We start from the raw sequence: 19,229 nt of genomic DNA, 5'->3' as shown, positions 1-19,229 counted from the left end.
GGGAACATAAAGGAAGTGTGCTTTCTTGAGAACTGGGATTAATATTTACAGAGATGTAAAACAACTAGGTTGAGAAGTCACGGCTTAGAGCAGTGCTTCCCAAACTTTTCCTCAGCGTGACCCCATTTATGACCCCATGTTCACATCATGGCCCCTCAACTCCCAGCTTGCAGCCTCCCACCCCCCAGGTGCCCTGCACTGCCGACTCACAGCTCCCTGGCCCTACTGATACCCCTCACTCCCAACCCATAGCCCCCCACCCTCCAGGTGCCCCTCACTCCCAACCCATTGCCCCCTGCCCTTGCTGCTACCCCTCACTTCCAATCCGCAGACTCCCACTCTCCCCAGATGCCCCAGGGCCGGGGCCCGCAGCCCCCTGCTCCCCCACCCCAGCAGCACCTAAGCCCTGGCTGCTGACTGCAGGAAGCAGAAGCTGCTGAGGCCAGAACTGGAAGCCCAGCTCCCTGCCCCCCAACCCTGTTCCCTCCCCCATGGGCGGCACGGCTGGAGTGGAGCCTGTGGAGTGGGGAAAGGATGCGGGATATCTGCCGCAGGCTTGGGAATCCCCACCCTGCTACCCTTTCCCCTGGGCCTCTACAGCCCAGCGGGCAGGGTCTGGCATGGGAGAAAGAGCCGTGCCAGGTCCCGTCCGTGCATCTGAGCTGCATTCACTGATGTTGCGACCCCATTTAGGGTCACAACCCACAGTTTGGGAATCGCTGGCTTAGAGAAATACAGACCACCGTCTCCTTCAGATGGCCTGCTGTGTAGATGGCAGACCATCTCCTTCAATTTGTGGTTGGGGTGCACCTGTCCTCACAGGGTAATGGACCTGGTTTGCTGGTCTTCCCTCAGAGACTGGAGGAAAACAATGAGCTTTTATCTAGCCCAGAGAAAACGTTGTTCTGACAGGCCACCCACGCTATCCTTCACTGCTGTAGATAGAGTGGCCTCTTACTGACACCACTGGCCGTGTGGATTCTAGATTTTGTTGATTCTATGTTTTTGACAAGAAAAAAGTAGCTCTGAAAAGCCTTTACTAGCTTTCTAAGAGCCCAAGGGACATCTGCGAACAACTGTTTATTTGCCCCAAGACTCTGCTCCTGCAGTGTGGAGTAGGGATCTATATAAGAATTATAGAAAAGTAGGGCTGGTACAGCCCTCAGGTCATATGGACTCCTTCTTACGTAGAAAGCTAAATGAAAAGACAAAGTTGCCTTGCATTCATAATACTTATAACAATCCTCTTTGCGTCTTCATCCCATCTGAACCAGCCAGGTTAAGGGAAAGAATTAGCTAGCATTTAGATGGACTTGGGGCTCAGAGGAGATTTCTAACTGTGCCTGAGGTTAGATGCGATTGAGACAGAGCTGGTGGGTTGAAGAAGGCAGGGGAAGAGCTGGTTGTATTTCTGTCCAGCATATGAGTTGCATCCCTTGCAATATAAATGACAGGAAGTTGCTGGCAGTTAATTCTGAGATGGTCCATAACTTTGGCACTTCCCCCACCACTATTATTCCAGATCATGGATTTGTGAATCTTTTGTGCATGTTGTCCATGACTTTTCCCAGGGTCTCAAGGAAGGGCTATTTATGGGCAATGGGACTGGCACAAAATGGAACCCTACAAAAAAATATAGTTTTATACATTACAAAAAAACTCAGAATGTCTAATGTAAATATCTTCTGGGAGTAACCCCACTGGGTGCATCTACACGTGCAATTAGCACGTAGCAATAAACTCTGGTGCAATTCACACCAGTTTATTGCTCCCACGCACAGTGTTTACACATGCTCCCGGGACTGCATTGAGAACATTGAGCTAGGGTGGGGTAGCCCCAGCTGGCAGGGGAGCCGGGGAGTAGAGGAGGGGGTCAGGCTGCCAGACCAGGGCTGCTGTGCCCCAGCTCAACATGCTGCAGAGGCGCTGGCTGGGGCACAAGGGTGCTACAGTGTGGGGCTGGCCGGCAGGCCTTTCCTGCAGTATAGCACCCTCATACTCCAGCCAGCCCCAGTCATTGTCTACATGTGCATTTCAGCAGGCATAACTACTCTGCTATAGGATAGTACTTGTCCTGTACAGTACTACCTTACAGTGGAGTTAATTAATTTACTGCCCCCTAATAGGGGCACATGTGTAGATGGTGACATTTAATTGTGGAGCTAATTAGCCAGCTCTGCAGCAAAGTGTGTGTGTAGATGCACCCACTGAGTTCAAAGGAGTCATTTCTACTTTACACCAGAGTGAAAAGGATCACAGTACAATCCCCAAGAGCATAGTCTTAAATCCTCTGTGTTAAATGAAGAATTTGAAAATAAGTATTTATAAGTATTTATAAAATACGGAATTGATACAACATAGAAAGAGAAAATAATGGATTTATTCCTGATATTGACAGGTCTAAGTGACTGCAAATTTGGCCCAAACTTTTGACACACACCTAAGGTTAATTCAACATAAAATACGGCACTGAACAGCATAACATTCTGCCACATATATTCATATCTGAATTGTTAAGATATATTGCATTTTCACTATAGTATTTCTCTCAGACTCCTCTGTTGCAAGGATTCCTCTGTTCTGTGCTATGTCTCTGATCCCCATTATGCAGGGTAAACACTCCCTAGATAACATCCCCTGGCCATAGCTCATAAATTCTATGGTTTCTAGTACAGAATTATAAAACAGCATGTGACAGCTTTACTCTGTTCCATACTATTGTATTTTACCAGCAATTTGAAGAAAGGACCATCTATACCACATGCTCATAAGAATTTGCGTTTCAGAAATCATCTCAATAAAAATTCTTGGTTCTGCAATGTTTCTTCTACAGGAAACTGAAATGAGCTCTTTTGATTTCTGATGATTTGTGATATGTAGTAGAAGCAGTTAAACTGCTAACAAACATTCACAGCAACAAAACACTGGTGAGTGTCAAAAAAGCAGCTCAGTAAGGATTAGAGGAATTAGAAAAAAATATTGTGTCCAGATCCACTAATGGTCTGCAATACTGCAGTGCAAAATCCAACTTTTTTGACTGAATTTGGCCTCAAGAGAAATTCAAGTTAAAACATGCACCATGTTTGGATATTTAGAGAACTGTTTGTGCAAAATATCAACCCACACTGCTCAGAGGCAAAAATTAAAACCAGGTTAAAACTGAATTAAGGGGGAAAACTCTGTATTGTAATAAGAGTAAAATTATCTAACACTGATGCATAGGGTGATTCAATAGCTTCTTGTGTAAATGACACTTTAAAAAGTCGTATTAAACTATGAGATTCAGTGGGTGATACATTTTATTTCGAGTCTCCTGGAGTATAACATGGGTGATTATGCTCTCTTCTTGGCACCCAGAGAAACTGTGATCATATCACAAAGACCATGGTTTAACAAAGTACCTATGAATGTACGTGATTTTTAAGCAGGTCCTTAAACTTTTCTGTTCAAGGAAAACCTTTAAGCACTTGTGTACCTTTAAGTATTCTGCTGAATAAAGCCCTCCCAAATCAGAGAAGCTTAGTACAACTGGTAAACTGCATCAATGTGGTAGTTTGGCACAGTTGTGCAGTGAAACTTCCTCAACTTCCAGAAGTGGCAAATGTGACAGGCCCTGATTTTTCTAGCATTAGCTTCTATAGTTATAGAAGCAATAACTTTTATAAAAAATGGTTGGAAAGAGAAAATGCTGTGTTGTACTAAGAGCAATATTATTTCACACTGATCAATGTTGAACACAAAAAACTTAAGAAATACATTTGCAGCTATATCAGTGCCAATTGTGGAAAGCACATAGTAAGGGACTAGAAATGTGGAGAATCAACTGAAAAGTGCAGAGAGTTAGGACAACACTTACGGATTCTGGGTCTCTCTGCTGTTCAAGAAAAGCTGAGAATTCCACCAGTCTGAGCTTGGTTGTACCAATTGATCGGCCCTGCCAAGCGGGAACTGAAGGAGCTGGAGCTGATGCAGGCTCAAATCCTGAAAACATAAAGGATCCTTTTTTTTTTTTTTGAAGGAAGGAACATGTCATGCAATATCTCAGTCTCCATTTCCTAAATCAGGCATGTCAAACTTGTGTGGCTCCCTGGGTCAGTTCCAGACTAAAAAGCTCCTTACAGGACAGATTTTGCCCCATCTCCGGTGGCAGTTTGAGTAGAGATGGCTGAACAAGTGGTGTCAGGGAGCTGTAGGGGGTTAATGCAGTCAGTGCTCAACCTGCCACCAAGCGTCCACAACAGTGCTCTGTACCCCTGAACTGCGTGCCAGGCCCAGCCCCTGCTCACCCTGCCTCCTCTAGGAGCCCCACAGGATGGATGTTTGACACCCCTGTCCTAGATTAAATATACCTTGATGCTGCCACACACCTCTCACAAATTCAGATAGGATTTTGTATGCCCTAACTCTGCTTGGGCCTGCTATTTGTTAAAGGTAGATACCGTGAAGAGATCTACGTTCCAATCTGTAAAAGCGGCAATGTAGCTGTACGTTAAAGACTCTAAACCAAACCATAGCTTTCGCAATTTCTTGAGTTAGAAAGACAATGCAGAATATTTCTTTAAATCCTAACTGATTTCTGCCCTTTCATAGGCTTCCAACTAACCTTCCTTGCCACAAGGCAGCACGGTCTGATAGAATACTGCCATGGAAGTCAGGAGATCAGGAGCTGGTTCACTTAGCCCCCAGCCTTCTATGTGCTCACAGGCAATATCACTTCTCTCTCTCTTTCTCCTCCCACTCTCTGTTGTTCTTATTTATTTAGAGTATAAGATTTTCAAGGCAGAAACCATGTGTTTGTACTACGTGTTTTTACAGAGCCTAGCAAAATGGGGTCTTGACCTCATCTAGAGCTTTCAAGCACTACCACAATACAAATAAGTTAGGTGTGGAGTTGAATTGTAACCTAAAATGCTTCCTTTCTCTTTACGGTGAGAATATAAAGGAAGTGATTTAACCAAAAAAAGGGACACATTGTCCGCCAGTAAAACTGATTCATCACAAACGAAAGAATAACTGTGCCCTCTTGGTACTACCACTGGAAAGTCAGAGAAGGAAGATGAATGGAGCAAATGATCAGAGGACATATGTGGAATTAGGCATGTAAGGATGTAGGGATCCTCAGATTTGTAAATCTAAGAGAAAATTCTGAGTTCAGAATTGGTCAGCAAATCAGTGAAATTAAAAAAGGACTACAAAAGCATGGTCCTTCTTCCCAGAATAGGAGTGTGGTGTTATTATTCTGCACCTCAAAACTTGGACAGTGGAGATTTAGGAAGCTTTTTTATATACTAAAAAAAGAAGTTGGGGTGGGAAGGAAAGGGAAGGTAAGTACAAGATATTCAAGACTCAAATTGTTTAACTGTGAGTGAGGATTACAGTAAAAACCATTAAATTGATGAAGGTATGCAGTGTCAAAAAATGGATTTCTAGAAAGGAAATCTGGAAGAAGAAACCCTGAAAATGTGCAAAATTTCTAGTTTTGAATGTAACATTTTATAAGTTAGGAAGACTTGCAAGTTTTTACTTAGAAAAACGGCTCCCAACTTTCAAGTATACAAAATAGGAAGTTACAATACCAGAACAGCAGATAGAGGTGAGAAACGAGTAGAATAAGAAAATGTGGTGAGGGTACATTATTGAGCATCATTTGGTGGTCAAGCACTGGAATAGGCCATTGAGCAAAACTGGGAATATCATTCTTGGAAGTTTTCAAGAGCAGGTTAGACAGACACTTGGCTGGAATGGTTTAGTCAGAGATAATCCTGCCTTGAGCAGGGGGCCTGATGAGATGACATTGCAAGATCCCTTCTAGACCTACTTCCCTATAATCCTATTTCTTCATAAATGCCAATGAGTGTAACTAGCAGTGGGAAACCATGGCAAGAGATGGTAGAGGAAAACGAGGCTTCCACCAGCCAAAGGCTTGCTTGCCAGTTCTGAATAGACAGATGCTCAGGAAGCAGAAGGCAATCAGATGTATGTGGGGTATATGGCTTACACCTTTGAAACTGAGCACATGTGGCTTTGGATGAATTTTATGCCTGCCTTGAATAGAGAGACTTATTTTCATGAGTCAAAGAAGCAAGGTTGAACCTTTAAATTCTTATCTGCATCCCATTACCTATTATGTTCTTTACAGGTTTTTTGTTGCCATAATCTGAAGTTCAATCAAGAATTATGATTTAGCACCACAGAAAATACTAGCACATATTCCAGTGCTTGGTTAAAGAAAAAGTCTCTGCTTTCCATTTAAACAGTGAATTTTCTTCATAGTGAATCAATTGCTAGTACATTAGAGTCTGGTCAAAACACAGGAGAGTCTGGATCCCAAATATTGAGCTGTGTGTGGCACAAGAATTAATAAAACACATCCATTACTTTTCCCTATGCACTTCAGCACTACTTAGAGGGGACCATAAAATGAAAACTTACCTGATAAAGGAGCTGTGACTGATGGCTGTATAGGATAGGCCTGCTGAACAAATGGCTTTACACTGGAATAAACAAGGAAAAGAGAGAGGAAAGGGAAAAGAGAAAGAAAAAAAAATCACATAAAATGCAATTTCCATTTTATTCAGCTAGAGTCCCAAAGTGCAAGGAAAAGTATTGTTGGTAGGCTTTTCAAAAACATCCATCTCTTTCCTAAGTGTATGTTTAAAAGACGGGCAATAAATGGATTATCTAGAGAGGAAGCAGTCTCTAGAGTAACAGCCAATATTTTAAAACAAAGAGTCTAATTCACAAGTTATTGAACTTGACAATATTCACTTATGTAGCATGGAATTACTGTATGACATTCTATGGCCTGTTACGTAAGGGGTCAGACTAGATGTCAGAAGCAGCCACTGTGACCTTCTATGATTCCAGAGCATACTGCATGGAAACACTTCCACTGACATCAATGGACCTTGGATAAAGCCATAAAGAAAGCGTGGGAAAGGTGATCCAGAGGTACTTCTACTTTCCTGCAGGGCAGGGGGGAGGAAGGCAATCCAGGTATAAAAGTCCCAGGACAAAATTATTGGCACCAAAGTGTTACACAGCTGCAAACCCTACTGCAGGCCCTTCATGCAGTAGTGGCACCTGAAGTGGTCGTCTCCTGCCCTAAAGTAAAATGGGAGTTTTAGAATGGCTTTTCCTCCCACATGCCTTATGTGTTAAAATGGGAATGGAAAGATCTGTGGTGGAAATATACATATAAACTTTATAGGTAGGTAGGTAGGTAGGTAGGTAGGTAGGTAGGTAGAGGTGTATAATATAATATAATATAATATAATATAATATAATATAATATAATATAATATAACATAACACACAAGCACATATATATACACATACAGCCCCTACTATACATTTGCCTTATGTACAATTCTATAAGGGGTTAAAAGCAGTACCATAATAAGGGGGGCAAGCGGGGCAACCGCCCCCGGGGCTGAAGCAAAGGGGTGCCAATAAGCGCTGCCCAGCTGGGGCGGGGCATGGGACAGAGCTACAAGCGGCTCATTTGGGGGTGCACGGGGATGGAGGAAGGGTGGCTCCTGCCAGTGTATGCACCCCTGGGCAAGCATGGGAGAAGGGGCGTGTGCCCCCCAGATCTGTGCGCGGGGTGAGGGTGGGCTGCCACTGCAGGATTTGCCCTGGGCAAGAAACTTCCTTGCTATGGTACTGGTTAAAAGAAAGGGCTTGTCCACAGCTGGTGTCTAGTTTCTGCCCCTTGAAATTTTAACAGAAGTTATGTAACTATAAAGGGTATTCCTTTACATGCAATTATCATTTACAAGTCAAAATATTTTCCTTAGTATCTTTTGTCAGTGAATCCCAGTGACTCCCATACAGAGAAGAACATCCATAATCTGCAGACTTACTCTTGCGAGGATCCAGGCTGCCCTGTTTGTATCATTCCTGGCCAAAACTAGAGGTGAAAAAAAAAAGTTGCCATTGTTTTCTTTGTAGAATACTATTACCTATTATATATATAAAAAAATTGTTTTGCAAAAACACACAAAAATACAATTTATACACCAATCAACTGATCTAGCCTTCATTTCCTACTGATCACTGTTAGAAATACTTTTATTGGGGTTGGTTAACAACTTACCCCAGGTGCACCAGGAAATGTAGGACGGGGAATTCCTGGCAGGCCCAACTTGTTGTGAATAGCAGTAGCTGATACTATCTGAGCTGATGACATTGCTGCCATGTGTTGGAGTGCTTTGTCCTTTGCAGTCTGATCCTTTAACATGACAATTATATGGAGTCTTAAACCATTTGACACGACAAATTGTGTTACATAAGTGCAGCTACAAGCACATAACTAACACTTAAAAAGCCACACAGAAAATGCAAAAATAGCAAACCATGCAGAAAAATATAGCATGAAAGCTAATTATACCCAAACTAACTCAAAGCAAAAATTCTCCTCTCAGACAGGCACAGTAGGGCTGAACTCTTGCAATCTGCTTGACATGCAGGGAGCTCTGGGGGAGTACATTGTGGCTCCAACCTTGCACTTGTACCCATGCAGGTACATATTTTTGTCCACGCAAAACTCCACTGATTTCATATATCTTTGAATTCAGTGGGGGTCTGCCTGAGTGGCTCTGTTTGCAGGATTGAGGCCTAGCAAAGTTTAGCTTTGATTGTTAGAGAAGTTTGCCTTTAGAATGGAAAATTTTTAAAGGAGAACACAGAAATACAGGAACTTGTGAATACTGATTTATTTTTCTTTGTAGGTATTTCAGATTCTTTTCTCCATTTTTTTCCCTCAAATTTGTCATAAAAATAAGGAAAAACATTCTGTGGTTTCTAATTTGAGATTTCTATTTACAATTCTCCCTGTTACTTTTAAATCATAGAGATACAGCTTTAAAAAAATCCCTGTGTTACTGTAGCGATTGAATGTTCCAGTTCCAACTCAAGACCTCATTGTGTACAAATACAGAACAAGAAGATGGTCTCTACCCCAGCAGAGTTAGGAAAATAGATATTTTAGGGCAGAACACAATAGGTAACCATAAACTGTTACTGTATGGCCACAGTAGGGCTATTCATTTAGAAATGCTGTACTAAAAGTGCTAATGTTTACGTATGTGGCTTACACTGAAGGAACACAAGCAGTATTAGGCAACTTCATTTTCCCAAGCAAAGTAGCAAGCATGCTGGCAAGGGATGCATGCTTTTATTTATGGTAGATGAATTTGCATATACGTTCCTTCTCAAGCTTATAGGTAGTAGTACGATAGGTGAGCAGTTTCTTCCTTGGAATAGCTCCTTTAGAAACAGCGCAGGCTGAAAGTACAGTAAAAGCTAGCCAAAAATTCTGCCAAGCACAGCTGAAGTACATAATACTTGGTTTAGTTAAAATACTTACCATGCTTGTTACCTGGATACAACAACAAACAGTTTGTTAAAATGTTTGTGCACAATAGCAGGTTTTTAGTAAAATACTCTACAGTGTAAGAAGAGACAAAGGAAGAACATTTTGCTCAATCTTAAATCTTAGGCATAAGCAAGTAAATCATTTGCACCAAGGGACTGATTCATTAAAACTAATAATAAAAATATCCTTCCTCACTCTCAAGAACAGTAGATCCTAGCCGAAGGGTATCAGTCCTGAAGTACATATCCCTGAGCTCTGTGACACCCTGAGGAAGTTCCTCTGTTGGATAAAGCTTTACATATTTGGTCCTCTGCTGGTTTATTAGGGCAGCAGGTGGAGCAGAGGAGTAGTTGTTCTCAGTAGCTTTGCACCCTTCAGGTTTAAAGGCTGAAATCTGAGAAGGTGTTAGTGCTTTTAGAGGCAATATTAACACCTGTGGACCCATCTGTACCTACTCCTGCTAGTCCAATTTAGGGAATAGTGAGTGTGCAACACAGCTTCTGCAAAACTGTTAGGGATAAATGGACAGCAGGTCTGCTATAAAGGGGACACAAGGAGTCAGTTCCCTAAGATATATGTAGTTTTCAAGAGATCTGCTGGTTTAAGGGGCCAATCTCTTTAGCTGTTCAACAGCGAGAAAGAAACTCTGTAAATGAAAAGTCACGTAAAAGTAAGAATATGGCCCTCAAGCAATATCTGTGGTTTCTTTAATTTCTGACTTAAAGACTGTAGGCATGGAGTCCCATCCATCAGTCCTTACTTAGGCACATCCCTAAAATTAGGTTTGAAGAAGTCAACACTTTAAATCTCATGTACAGTTGGCTGAATCTTTGCAAAAGCAAACATGCAGAAGAGAGCAATATCTTGCATGAGAAGTATGTGAGCCAAGTGACACAGCATACACACAAACTTCTTGATCCTAGTAACCTCCTGAACTAAATGAACTCTGCGCTTGTGATTATCATGTCATCACCAGAAACTCCTACTGTGCTTCTGGTCTAATTGCCAGCAGTTTCCTGCACAGCTTCTTCTCTTGTATATAAAATAAATCCAGTGCCATCATGGAAAACAGTGCTTCTCAACCAAGGTGCTGCGGCACCCTGGGTGGCTTTGAGATCCTCTCAATGCTAGTACAGTTAGGTATGTAAACATGATTCACAAGATAAACCCAGAGATTTCAAATACAGATCCATACTGTCAATAATGGTCTGATCTGTTGCAGTCTTTGTGAGTTCTTTGGAACAAAACAACTTCACCATTAGTTTTCTGTAGTCAAAAAAAAGAGTGAAAACTAAAGAGCTGGCATTTTCAGAGGGATGCCTTGAGTCCAAAAATGTTGACAACCACTAATGTAAAGCCAAGTGCTCGGTCCTTCTAACACTCCCAAACCTATATTGCTTTGATCCTACCATGTCTTTGTTATACATAATGGAGGTAAATATTTAAATGCATGGCTTGGGACAGAAATGCATTTCTGACCATTACTCATGCCACAGTGAATTGAACTCTCACAGACAAAAATTAATTAATTAATTAAAAAACCCAAAAAACAAGCTTTGAGAGATTTTCATTTTCATATACAAGTTTGCTCTACATATGAGCAAGTGCCAAGATAATATCTGTAGTTGGTTGGAAGGCCGCTATGCTTTATTAGTGATATGACTATTGCATTTCTGAATTACTGGAGCAGTTATAGGGAATATACAATGGAGAGCATATTTAAATTATTCTAGAGGCCCCCAAAAAAGAAATTATTTTTTAAAAATCTCATTATGGCATGAAGTCTCCAAATAATTAAGATTATGTGTTGCTGCTATGTGCTGCTAAACTATTTGCATTTTTACAGTGGCAATTAATTTTACCCACTTTGAATAGGTACATTTTCAGTCAGGTTGACAGACGATAAAGGTCAGAACTGATGAGATGGTGGGAAAACAGTTCCAGGAGTAGAGCAGTAATTCTCAACCAGGGTACTATGGCACCTAGGGGTGTCTTGAAATTTTTTCAAGGGTGTCGTGGAGTGCCATGCAATGTTAGCACTATTAGGTTTGCAAACATGTTTCACAAGATAAACCCAGACATTTCAAATAGAAATCCATAGTTGGGGTCTTTCTGAGCCCTTTGCAACAGAAAAAACTATTATTTTTCTGTAGTTAAAAAAAGAGTGAAAACCGAGAGCTGGTATTTTCCAAGGGGTTCCACAGGCCTACCCAGGGGTGTCACAAGTCTAGCAAGGTTGAGAACCACTGGAGTAGAGTGACAGTCTCACAGACTGCTGAAAGTCTCTGTTGTCCTATTTTTCAGTTGGTTTAATTAGATTTAAGAATTCTACCAAAAATAAAAATTAATTAGAATCAGCCTGAGTTTGGCCTTGTCTTTGGCCCTGCACAGTTTGTTAAGATTATGAGAAAGGCAGCTTTTTCATAGTTAAATAACGCCTTCCTACACTACTTTCTCATTTCAAAAACAAATACAAGTAGACAAGAGGCCATGATTTAAAATGATGCCGAGTATTCTTTCCTCCAGTAGAAGTCAGTGAGAGTAGCAACTGATCTATACCTGTTAATTTAGGCCTAAGACACTAATCTTCCAAAGAGTCAAAGAAAATCTCATTTTGAGATTCATTTTTATTTAAATAAGAGTATGACATGCTGTCCTTATCTAACATTGCTCACTTCCCCCTCAAAAAACCAAACAAACTAAACACAGAGCATACAGCCACACCTAGCCTGAAAAATAAGTAGAAAGGGAGCACTTTATCTGCCTTAAAATGCAACCATTTCTAGGGGGAAGCACAGTAAATGATTAATAATACCACAGCAACATTACACAAGAAAGAAAGTGAAAACAGCTCTATCCAATTAAAACTGCAGGAGGAATTTAAGCAGGCAGCTTACAATAATTACCTGAGCTGGAATTTGACTGAGACAAATAGGTAGAGCCCCTGCTTTAAAAGAGAATGCTATGGGATCTTCAATGACCTCAAGTGATTAGAAATGTAATTTTATATCTTGCCTGAGATAGGGTGCCTGCTTCTGCATACTGCTATATAAATCTGAAATAAGGCCCCTGAAATCCATGAAGTTACTCAACTATATAATGGCATACGTTAAAGCCTCAGAGGGAAGAGTGTCTCCAGCTGTATCAACACCATTACTTCCTGCAGCAGCTTAAAGTATTCTTTAAATGTGTCCCATCCAGAACTGACCTGGCCTAACCTTACTTAATTTATGAACTCTGATGGGATTGCTGCTGCCAAAGAATGACACCCTGGTAAATCATAGATTGCGGATGCCACTTTTAAAATATAATCTCTCTCCCCCATTACAGAATTCTGATAGTTGGAGATGGAGATATATATATATATATATAGGAGCATTGGGCTGGCTTTTCAGATGACAACCTGGGATAATTATGCTCAAGTTACTAGATTTTCAACAGTGTAAACACAATCAGAATCCAACTCATGGCATTTAGCAGACTCTACTTGTTAAATCTGTGTGCGCACATGTGTGTGTAATGGGCAAGATGTAAGAATCTAATATAGAAGGAAAATATATCTTTTAATGAATCAGATCCTTGGGTTTTTAAACGCATTCAGTTTGGTGTCGCATTAGCTGAGAACAATTCCCCTAAATCATAAAATTACAATTTTTAAAATGCAAAAAGAACCCCACTTAAGGTAAAAGAAGAGTTTTACTTGACAGGCACATTAGGATTCTTGCTTGACTTTTTTCATTCCAACATAAACAATAGAATAATTCAATTAATCAGTATAAACTAGTTCTACCACAAAAAAAAGATCTGTTATCCTAGAATGATAAACAGGACTATCAATACCATGTTGTCCATATAGATTTTGAATAATATCTAAGCATAAGAAAATTAAGCACAACAGAAGAGCATATGAATTGAAGAAACCCTACAACCTACACAATTATTTCTAAGACAAAACTTTTCTTGTAGGAGAAAAATATAATGTGATATAGAAGAAACAGCAATTTGCTCACAAAGTGGATATTACAGTAACACTAACATAAAATAGTTTCCTAATAAGTAATTTTGCAGATGTTATTTCTGCTCATATACTGTATTGATTCAAATAACCTTTGCAATTATTAGCTGCAGCTCAAAAAAGATAAACAAATCATGAAAATATACAATTGTTCTGGACAAAAGATAGAGAGCACTTGAATGTTTCTAGCCCCGATCTCCAATTTGCTTATTATTAGAGAAGACAGTAGTAAATACAAAAGCTGGCTATTTCAGCCAGGCAATAGCTAATGCCAAGAAGAGAATGCGCATTCAAAGCTGTCCCAACTTGCTGCCTAATGAGTAGCAATTAATCCATCTTATTGTATTTCAAAATGCTGAAGACTCCATTCACATCAAAGGGAATTTTTCAAGGCTTTTATCATTGTTCATTTAAAAATTATAGAGCTATCTTTAGCATTCTATGATTGAAAACAATATTTTCGTTTTTATCTTTCAATGTGGAATGTAGAATAATGGATTTTAAAACATGTAATGTGTATGAACTGTAGGTATTTTAATGCTTCTTTTTGCTCTTTAATTAATCTTATACTATGAAAGAATACCTGAAATCAAAGTCAAAGAGACTCTTACTCAAATTATGCAGTCTCTTTCTTTATTTAAGCAAAACTCCTATTGACTTCAATAGCAGATACAAGGATTTGGCTCCACTACCAATGTGGAGAAAGCAAAGCAGAATTTTTTTCCCTGATACAGTTGTTTCTTGGTCTTCAGAACGATGGGTTGCAGCCTTTTCCACCTGAGTAAGAGTAGCTGTCTTCAAAAACAATTCCCTTATAAGTTCTATCACAAAGGGCACCTATACACGTGATGGACTGCTGCTCTGACCCGTGCTAATTAGCATGTGTTGGAGCAGGCTCAATTAATTGAGTCTGCTGGAGTGTGCTAATTAGTGTCCTCTAGCAGCCTCAGCACTGTGTGTATTCAGCATCCTCTATTTCAAAATGGCGGCAGGGGTGCTTTAACGTTTTAGCTCATCGAATGAGCTTTAATTAAAATTTCCCCACTGCCATTCTGAGGTGCAGGACGCTGAATACACGATACTATGGGTGCTTTAATTAGTGCGGCTCTGAGAGAAAAGGCTGCAACCCATCTGAGAGCCACTCTGATTAAAGCATCCCTCACCCCAATGCTGTCCACCCCAGAGCACGTGTATAGATACCCAAAGAATTTTCTTCTCCTGCGTGCTCTTTCCTCTTTCTCCAGATGAAATTTCCACACTCTGAGTGAGGGGAACATCAGACCCCTAAAACTAGATTATCTAGTCTCCTGGCCTACAAGGAACTAGAATGTTAAACCTTACTGGCAATAGATCTGTGAGACATTCTAGATTGGTGTCTCTGAGATGTAGTATTAACATTAACAGATAAAACATCTCCTCCTTGTAAGCTAAATTCCAGCAATTTGGAGCAGCCGTTGGCATACATTACAGGCACACTGGCCCTGCCAAACAGACTTTACAGTGAGGAGGTAAGAAATATCATCAGTTAGGTGAGCTTCAACATTATACCACCCAATTCCTAGGGCACTGATAGCTGGGATCCTGGCAGAGGAGAATCATAAGATCAGATGCCTTAAATTCCTTAGCAAGAGTGCCAAATATTCTCCTTATCATTAGCTTGGTTTAGATAAAGGGTAGGTAGAATGATCTTCCGGTTTAAATTAAACCTACAAGGTACCTTCAGATCAAAAGTTGTTTACTATAAGACCATGAACAAGGCAAGAGACCCATGTCTTGCTGGGGTAAGTAGTCAGACCCCTTGGCTGCCTATGCACATGCTTGTTGGCATTCTAATTAGAACATGTTGGAGCAGACTCAATTAATACTCTGCTCTGTGCTCCAATTAAAATACTCCAGCGTCATCACAGCGTCATGTGTATGAAGCCTTCCTGCATTTAAAAATAGCCACAGGGCTCTTGAACTAAACCTTGTCGAATGAGGTTTAGATACAGCATCCTGCAGCCATTTTTAAACATGTAGAAGCTTAATATATGGGATGCTGAGGCATTTTAACTAGAGTGGCTGCCCAGGAACCATTCTAATGAAAACACCCCACCACCACCACCACCTCCAAACACCTGTATAGGCAGCCCTACAGTCCAACATAATAGCTAGGAACAACAAAAATTACTGGCCAAGAGATGGATTACAGCAGTGATTTTCAAGCTCTTCAGATTCAAGGTGCCCCTCATTAGACTCAAGGCATCCCTCCATAACTTGTGTGAATTGAATATTACCCCATTTCAAAAGCTGAATTATTTATTACAGTGCTTATGTTCTTGCAGAGGGCCAGGACAGTGATGGTGGGGAGTGGCCAAGCTTGTGCTCATCTCCTCACACCTCCTGCAGTACCCTTCAAAGGTTGAGAATAACTGGACTAAGGGCTAGGGCAGTACATCTACCATAAAGCACCACCAGCTTGAAGTCCTGCATGCTCCAGTGCTGGTTCAATCCCAAATACCCCTAGAAACACCAATAAAGCAATTGCTGAACTGCTCCATAGAAAGTTACCAGGTTTATATGGGACACTCTGTAGCTGAAGCATCTTAGGGAATAGTTTTATTACATGAGATGAAGAACTTGAGGAAGATCATTAATCAGGAATTGAGCTGAATGAGTAATTATGGACAGACAGGAAACATCCTTGGATTCTTTCCATTAACATGATTTTCTCCTCATGCAATCATTAAGAAATTGGAGGCATATATATTTGTAAGTGTTGACTGGTTCCCTGAATACTACCCAAACTATTCTCCAAAAAAGTAATTGCTAGTATTAGCTCCATGTAGGACTGCATGAGTGGCCAACAATAGTTAATGCAGGAGCTAAGATACAGAATTAATAATATTCATTCTTATGTCAGATACTATGCATCCAGTTAGCTTTTACTTGTTGAGTGATGCTCAAAGCCATCTGAAAGGCAACAGAAAAAGATGATACTGCTGGTGATGATTCTCATATAGCAAACTACTAGCGCCTCCATGCCTACAAGAAACAAAATGCATAACCTCCCTTATGTGTTCTGGGGGACATTCCAGACTGATGCTAAAACAGCACAGAAAGTAAATGTAAATTCCTTGGATGCCAAAATCTATCTGGTTCTTCCATTCTAATAATTTCCTGAAGGTTATTTTCAGAGTATGCTGGGCAGTGTGGGTGGCTAGATGCAGAATTTTTTATTGCTGCATGAATCAGACAATCCTTCTAATACAAAACATCTGGAGAAGTGAGATTCTTCCTAAAGCGCAGGTAGAATGATAGCTGCCTTGCTCACAGCAACTAGCTTCCTCCTCAAAACTTAAACTCCTCCATTTTTTGGGAAAAAGAAATCTGTGGAAGCTGTATTTTATCTGGATAGGACTGTGTAGACATTATAAGAGGCAAGTACAGCCAGAAGGCCCTGCTACTTAAACCTGCCAAGTTTACCAAGAAGAACGCAGCAGTGGTGGGCCATCTGCTTGGGAAGAATCATGGATGTGCTCATCCCCTCCACATGCTAGACACCCTTTGTTTTAGGGCGAGAGGTCAAATACTGTCACTGGCTCATAGAAACCAGCCCCATAGGGAGGCTAGGACACTGGAGATAAAATAAAACTGCTCCCATTAAGGGACGGGAGAAACAGGCAAAGTCTTGGGTTTCCCCTTCCCCTTCCTCTTAGTGAAAAGGGCTGGTTATATGATTTGTGACCAGAGCCGCTTATTTCTCAGAGCAAAATTTAAGAATGTGTTTCTCTGGCCCATTTTCTTCCTTGTGCTGCTCTATTCACAGAACTTTTAGCAAATTTGAATTTTAAAGATACTGCCCCTTTCAAAAAAATGCTTTCTGTATCATTGCTACATACATTTTCCAGAGACCTGAAGGGACTGTCTTGTGGAGAACCGCCAGAATTAGTAAGGCATGAGAGTGGAAGGAGCTGTTAGCACCAGAACTGTGGAGTTAATTTCACTGCTACACTACAGAGCTTCTTACTCAACTCTAAAAGAGCTGCAACCCACTATTCTGCACTCATCTGAGAGCGTAGGCTTTAAAAAACCATTACGTAAAAGATGGATAATACTAATAATACTAGCAGGCTGCTCCCTTTTAGGCCAGCACCTTAAAAATCAACAACCTTAGCAAAAACTTTTTTGATGTCTAGTCATTGTAAATGCCTACAGAGTAGCCTAAGAAAAGGGAATATTTAAATATCACTGGGGTTTAGTTTTCTGCCTTGCTCTGTGAAAAGCTTCAGGAGGAATCATACAACAGGTGCAGTAATAAAGAATAGTTCTGTTTTAAAATAGTGTATTTTTATATTTTAGCTGGAGTCATAAAAAACATATTTATAACTTTTCCAAAAAAACTTAAGGACAACATTTTGTTAGGCTCCTAAATCTACATTCAGACATCTAAATAAGCTTCCAGATTTTCATAGTCCGAAGAACTCACAGTTCTCATCTAAGTTAATGGGAGCTGCAGGTGCTCAGCATGTTAGAAAGTCAGGCCACTTAGGTGCCTTAATCTGGCTTTGGATGTCTAACTTTAGGCACCCAGGTTTGATAATTTTGTCTTACATTACTACATATCTCTGTATTATTGCACCGTTGGTTAAAAAGCAGTATGTTTAAGTCTTAGTTGTTCTTCATGAATCCCAACTGCTCAGCCAGTGCAGCTAAAAAGCCAGCCACCAACAGCCATACAAGCTTGCCAGCATGCTGCCCACTACATACTGAAAACCAAATGCTTCTGTCAAACAGGCCTGTTATAAAGCCAGTCCGTTATTTAGACACTGTAGTTCCAGGACTGTGGTAAGCATCCACAGTGCTTACCACTTAGTACTATGAAATCACTTTCTGAAACATTTTGCTTTTCAGTTAGAACAAAAACATGATTTGTCCTCTCTGAAAAAAAAAATCAGCATAAAGAAAAAAAAAAGGAAGAGATATAAAAGAGTTATGTGTTTCTTTTCTTAAAAAATCCTACAACATCCTTGCATTTATAAGTAATATTAATAAAAAGAAAAACAAAAAAACCCTCACAGCACAATACCAGATTTCCCTTGGAAATTTTTGCAAAGATGCTTATTAGTCATTTCCAAGAGGCTCCTCTTAGCCTAGGAAACTTCCTTATGGGAAATTGAAAAAATGGGGGCATGTACAATTTATTGAGTTAAAATAAACAAGCATATGTAATATTCCCTGAACATGATGCTGACAAACTCTCCAAAGAATAAATAAAGTAAATGTTTTAAATTTGGAAAAAATGTTTTCAAGAAAAATGTAAAGTATTTAATTTAAAAGGATACTAGACAGTACTCTGTAAATCCCAGCCGACAGTTTCTAGATAAACTGTGCTGTCTGGCGTTTAGAGCAAATAATCTATTTTTAAGTATTCTTGAAAGCATTTCAAAAGCACCGATTAAAAGCATTTTGAAAAAGAAAAGAAGCATCACAATTCCAATTACCAATAGAACTGTTTTTTTGTGTACAAGTGCACAAAAAAACCTCCTTTTATTTAAATGCACTAACAATCTACCACTAAACTGTTAGAAAACTAATGTGTTAAAAAAACAATCATGTTTAGGTGCTGAGAAGTTACAAAGAGTAGCTCACTTTGCATTTGAATAGGGTTAAAATAATATTTTTAATGTGGATGCTAGTGCAGAAATCAGAGATTAAACACAGAGAAATGTAAACAGCTACCACATGCAAGAAAACTAGGTTACAAGAATCACAGCACCAGGCATTCACCAATCACCATGGAAAACAGGAAGTGAAATGCATAGCAACCACAAGCCCAAAAGCAGAAAAGCGCAT

General features: G+C 40.2%; 1 protein-coding gene across 8 annotated transcripts in view; it reads right to left on the bottom strand.

The window, feature by feature from the left end:
- The window catches only part of TEAD1 (TEA domain transcription factor 1), a 248,489-nt gene that overhangs the window by 54,523 nt on the left and 174,737 nt on the right, over positions 1-19,229 (bottom strand). For 7 of the 8 annotated variants that reach the window (XM_014602349.3, XM_059722693.1, XM_059722694.1 and 4 more), the window contains 4 exons: positions 8,099-8,233; positions 7,866-7,912; positions 6,433-6,494; positions 3,857-3,981 (listed from right to left, as the gene is read on the bottom strand). In XM_014602349.3, the coding sequence (XP_014457835.1) occupies positions 3,857-3,981; positions 6,433-6,494; positions 7,866-7,912; positions 8,099-8,233 (369 nt within the window). Of the gene's footprint in view, positions 1-3,856; positions 3,982-6,432; positions 6,495-7,865; positions 7,913-8,098; positions 8,234-9,370; positions 19,214-19,229 lie in introns of those variants that run through there. The other variant, XM_019476995.2, reaches the window with a different exon arrangement.

Source organism: Alligator mississippiensis, chromosome 2, assembly GCF_030867095.1.
Source record: "Alligator mississippiensis isolate rAllMis1 chromosome 2, rAllMis1, whole genome shotgun sequence".
Lineage (NCBI taxonomy): Eukaryota > Metazoa > Chordata > Crocodylia > Alligatoridae > Alligator > Alligator mississippiensis.
The sequence above is the reverse complement of the archived record's forward strand: the minus strand, read 5'-3'. Positions and strand labels throughout refer to the sequence as shown.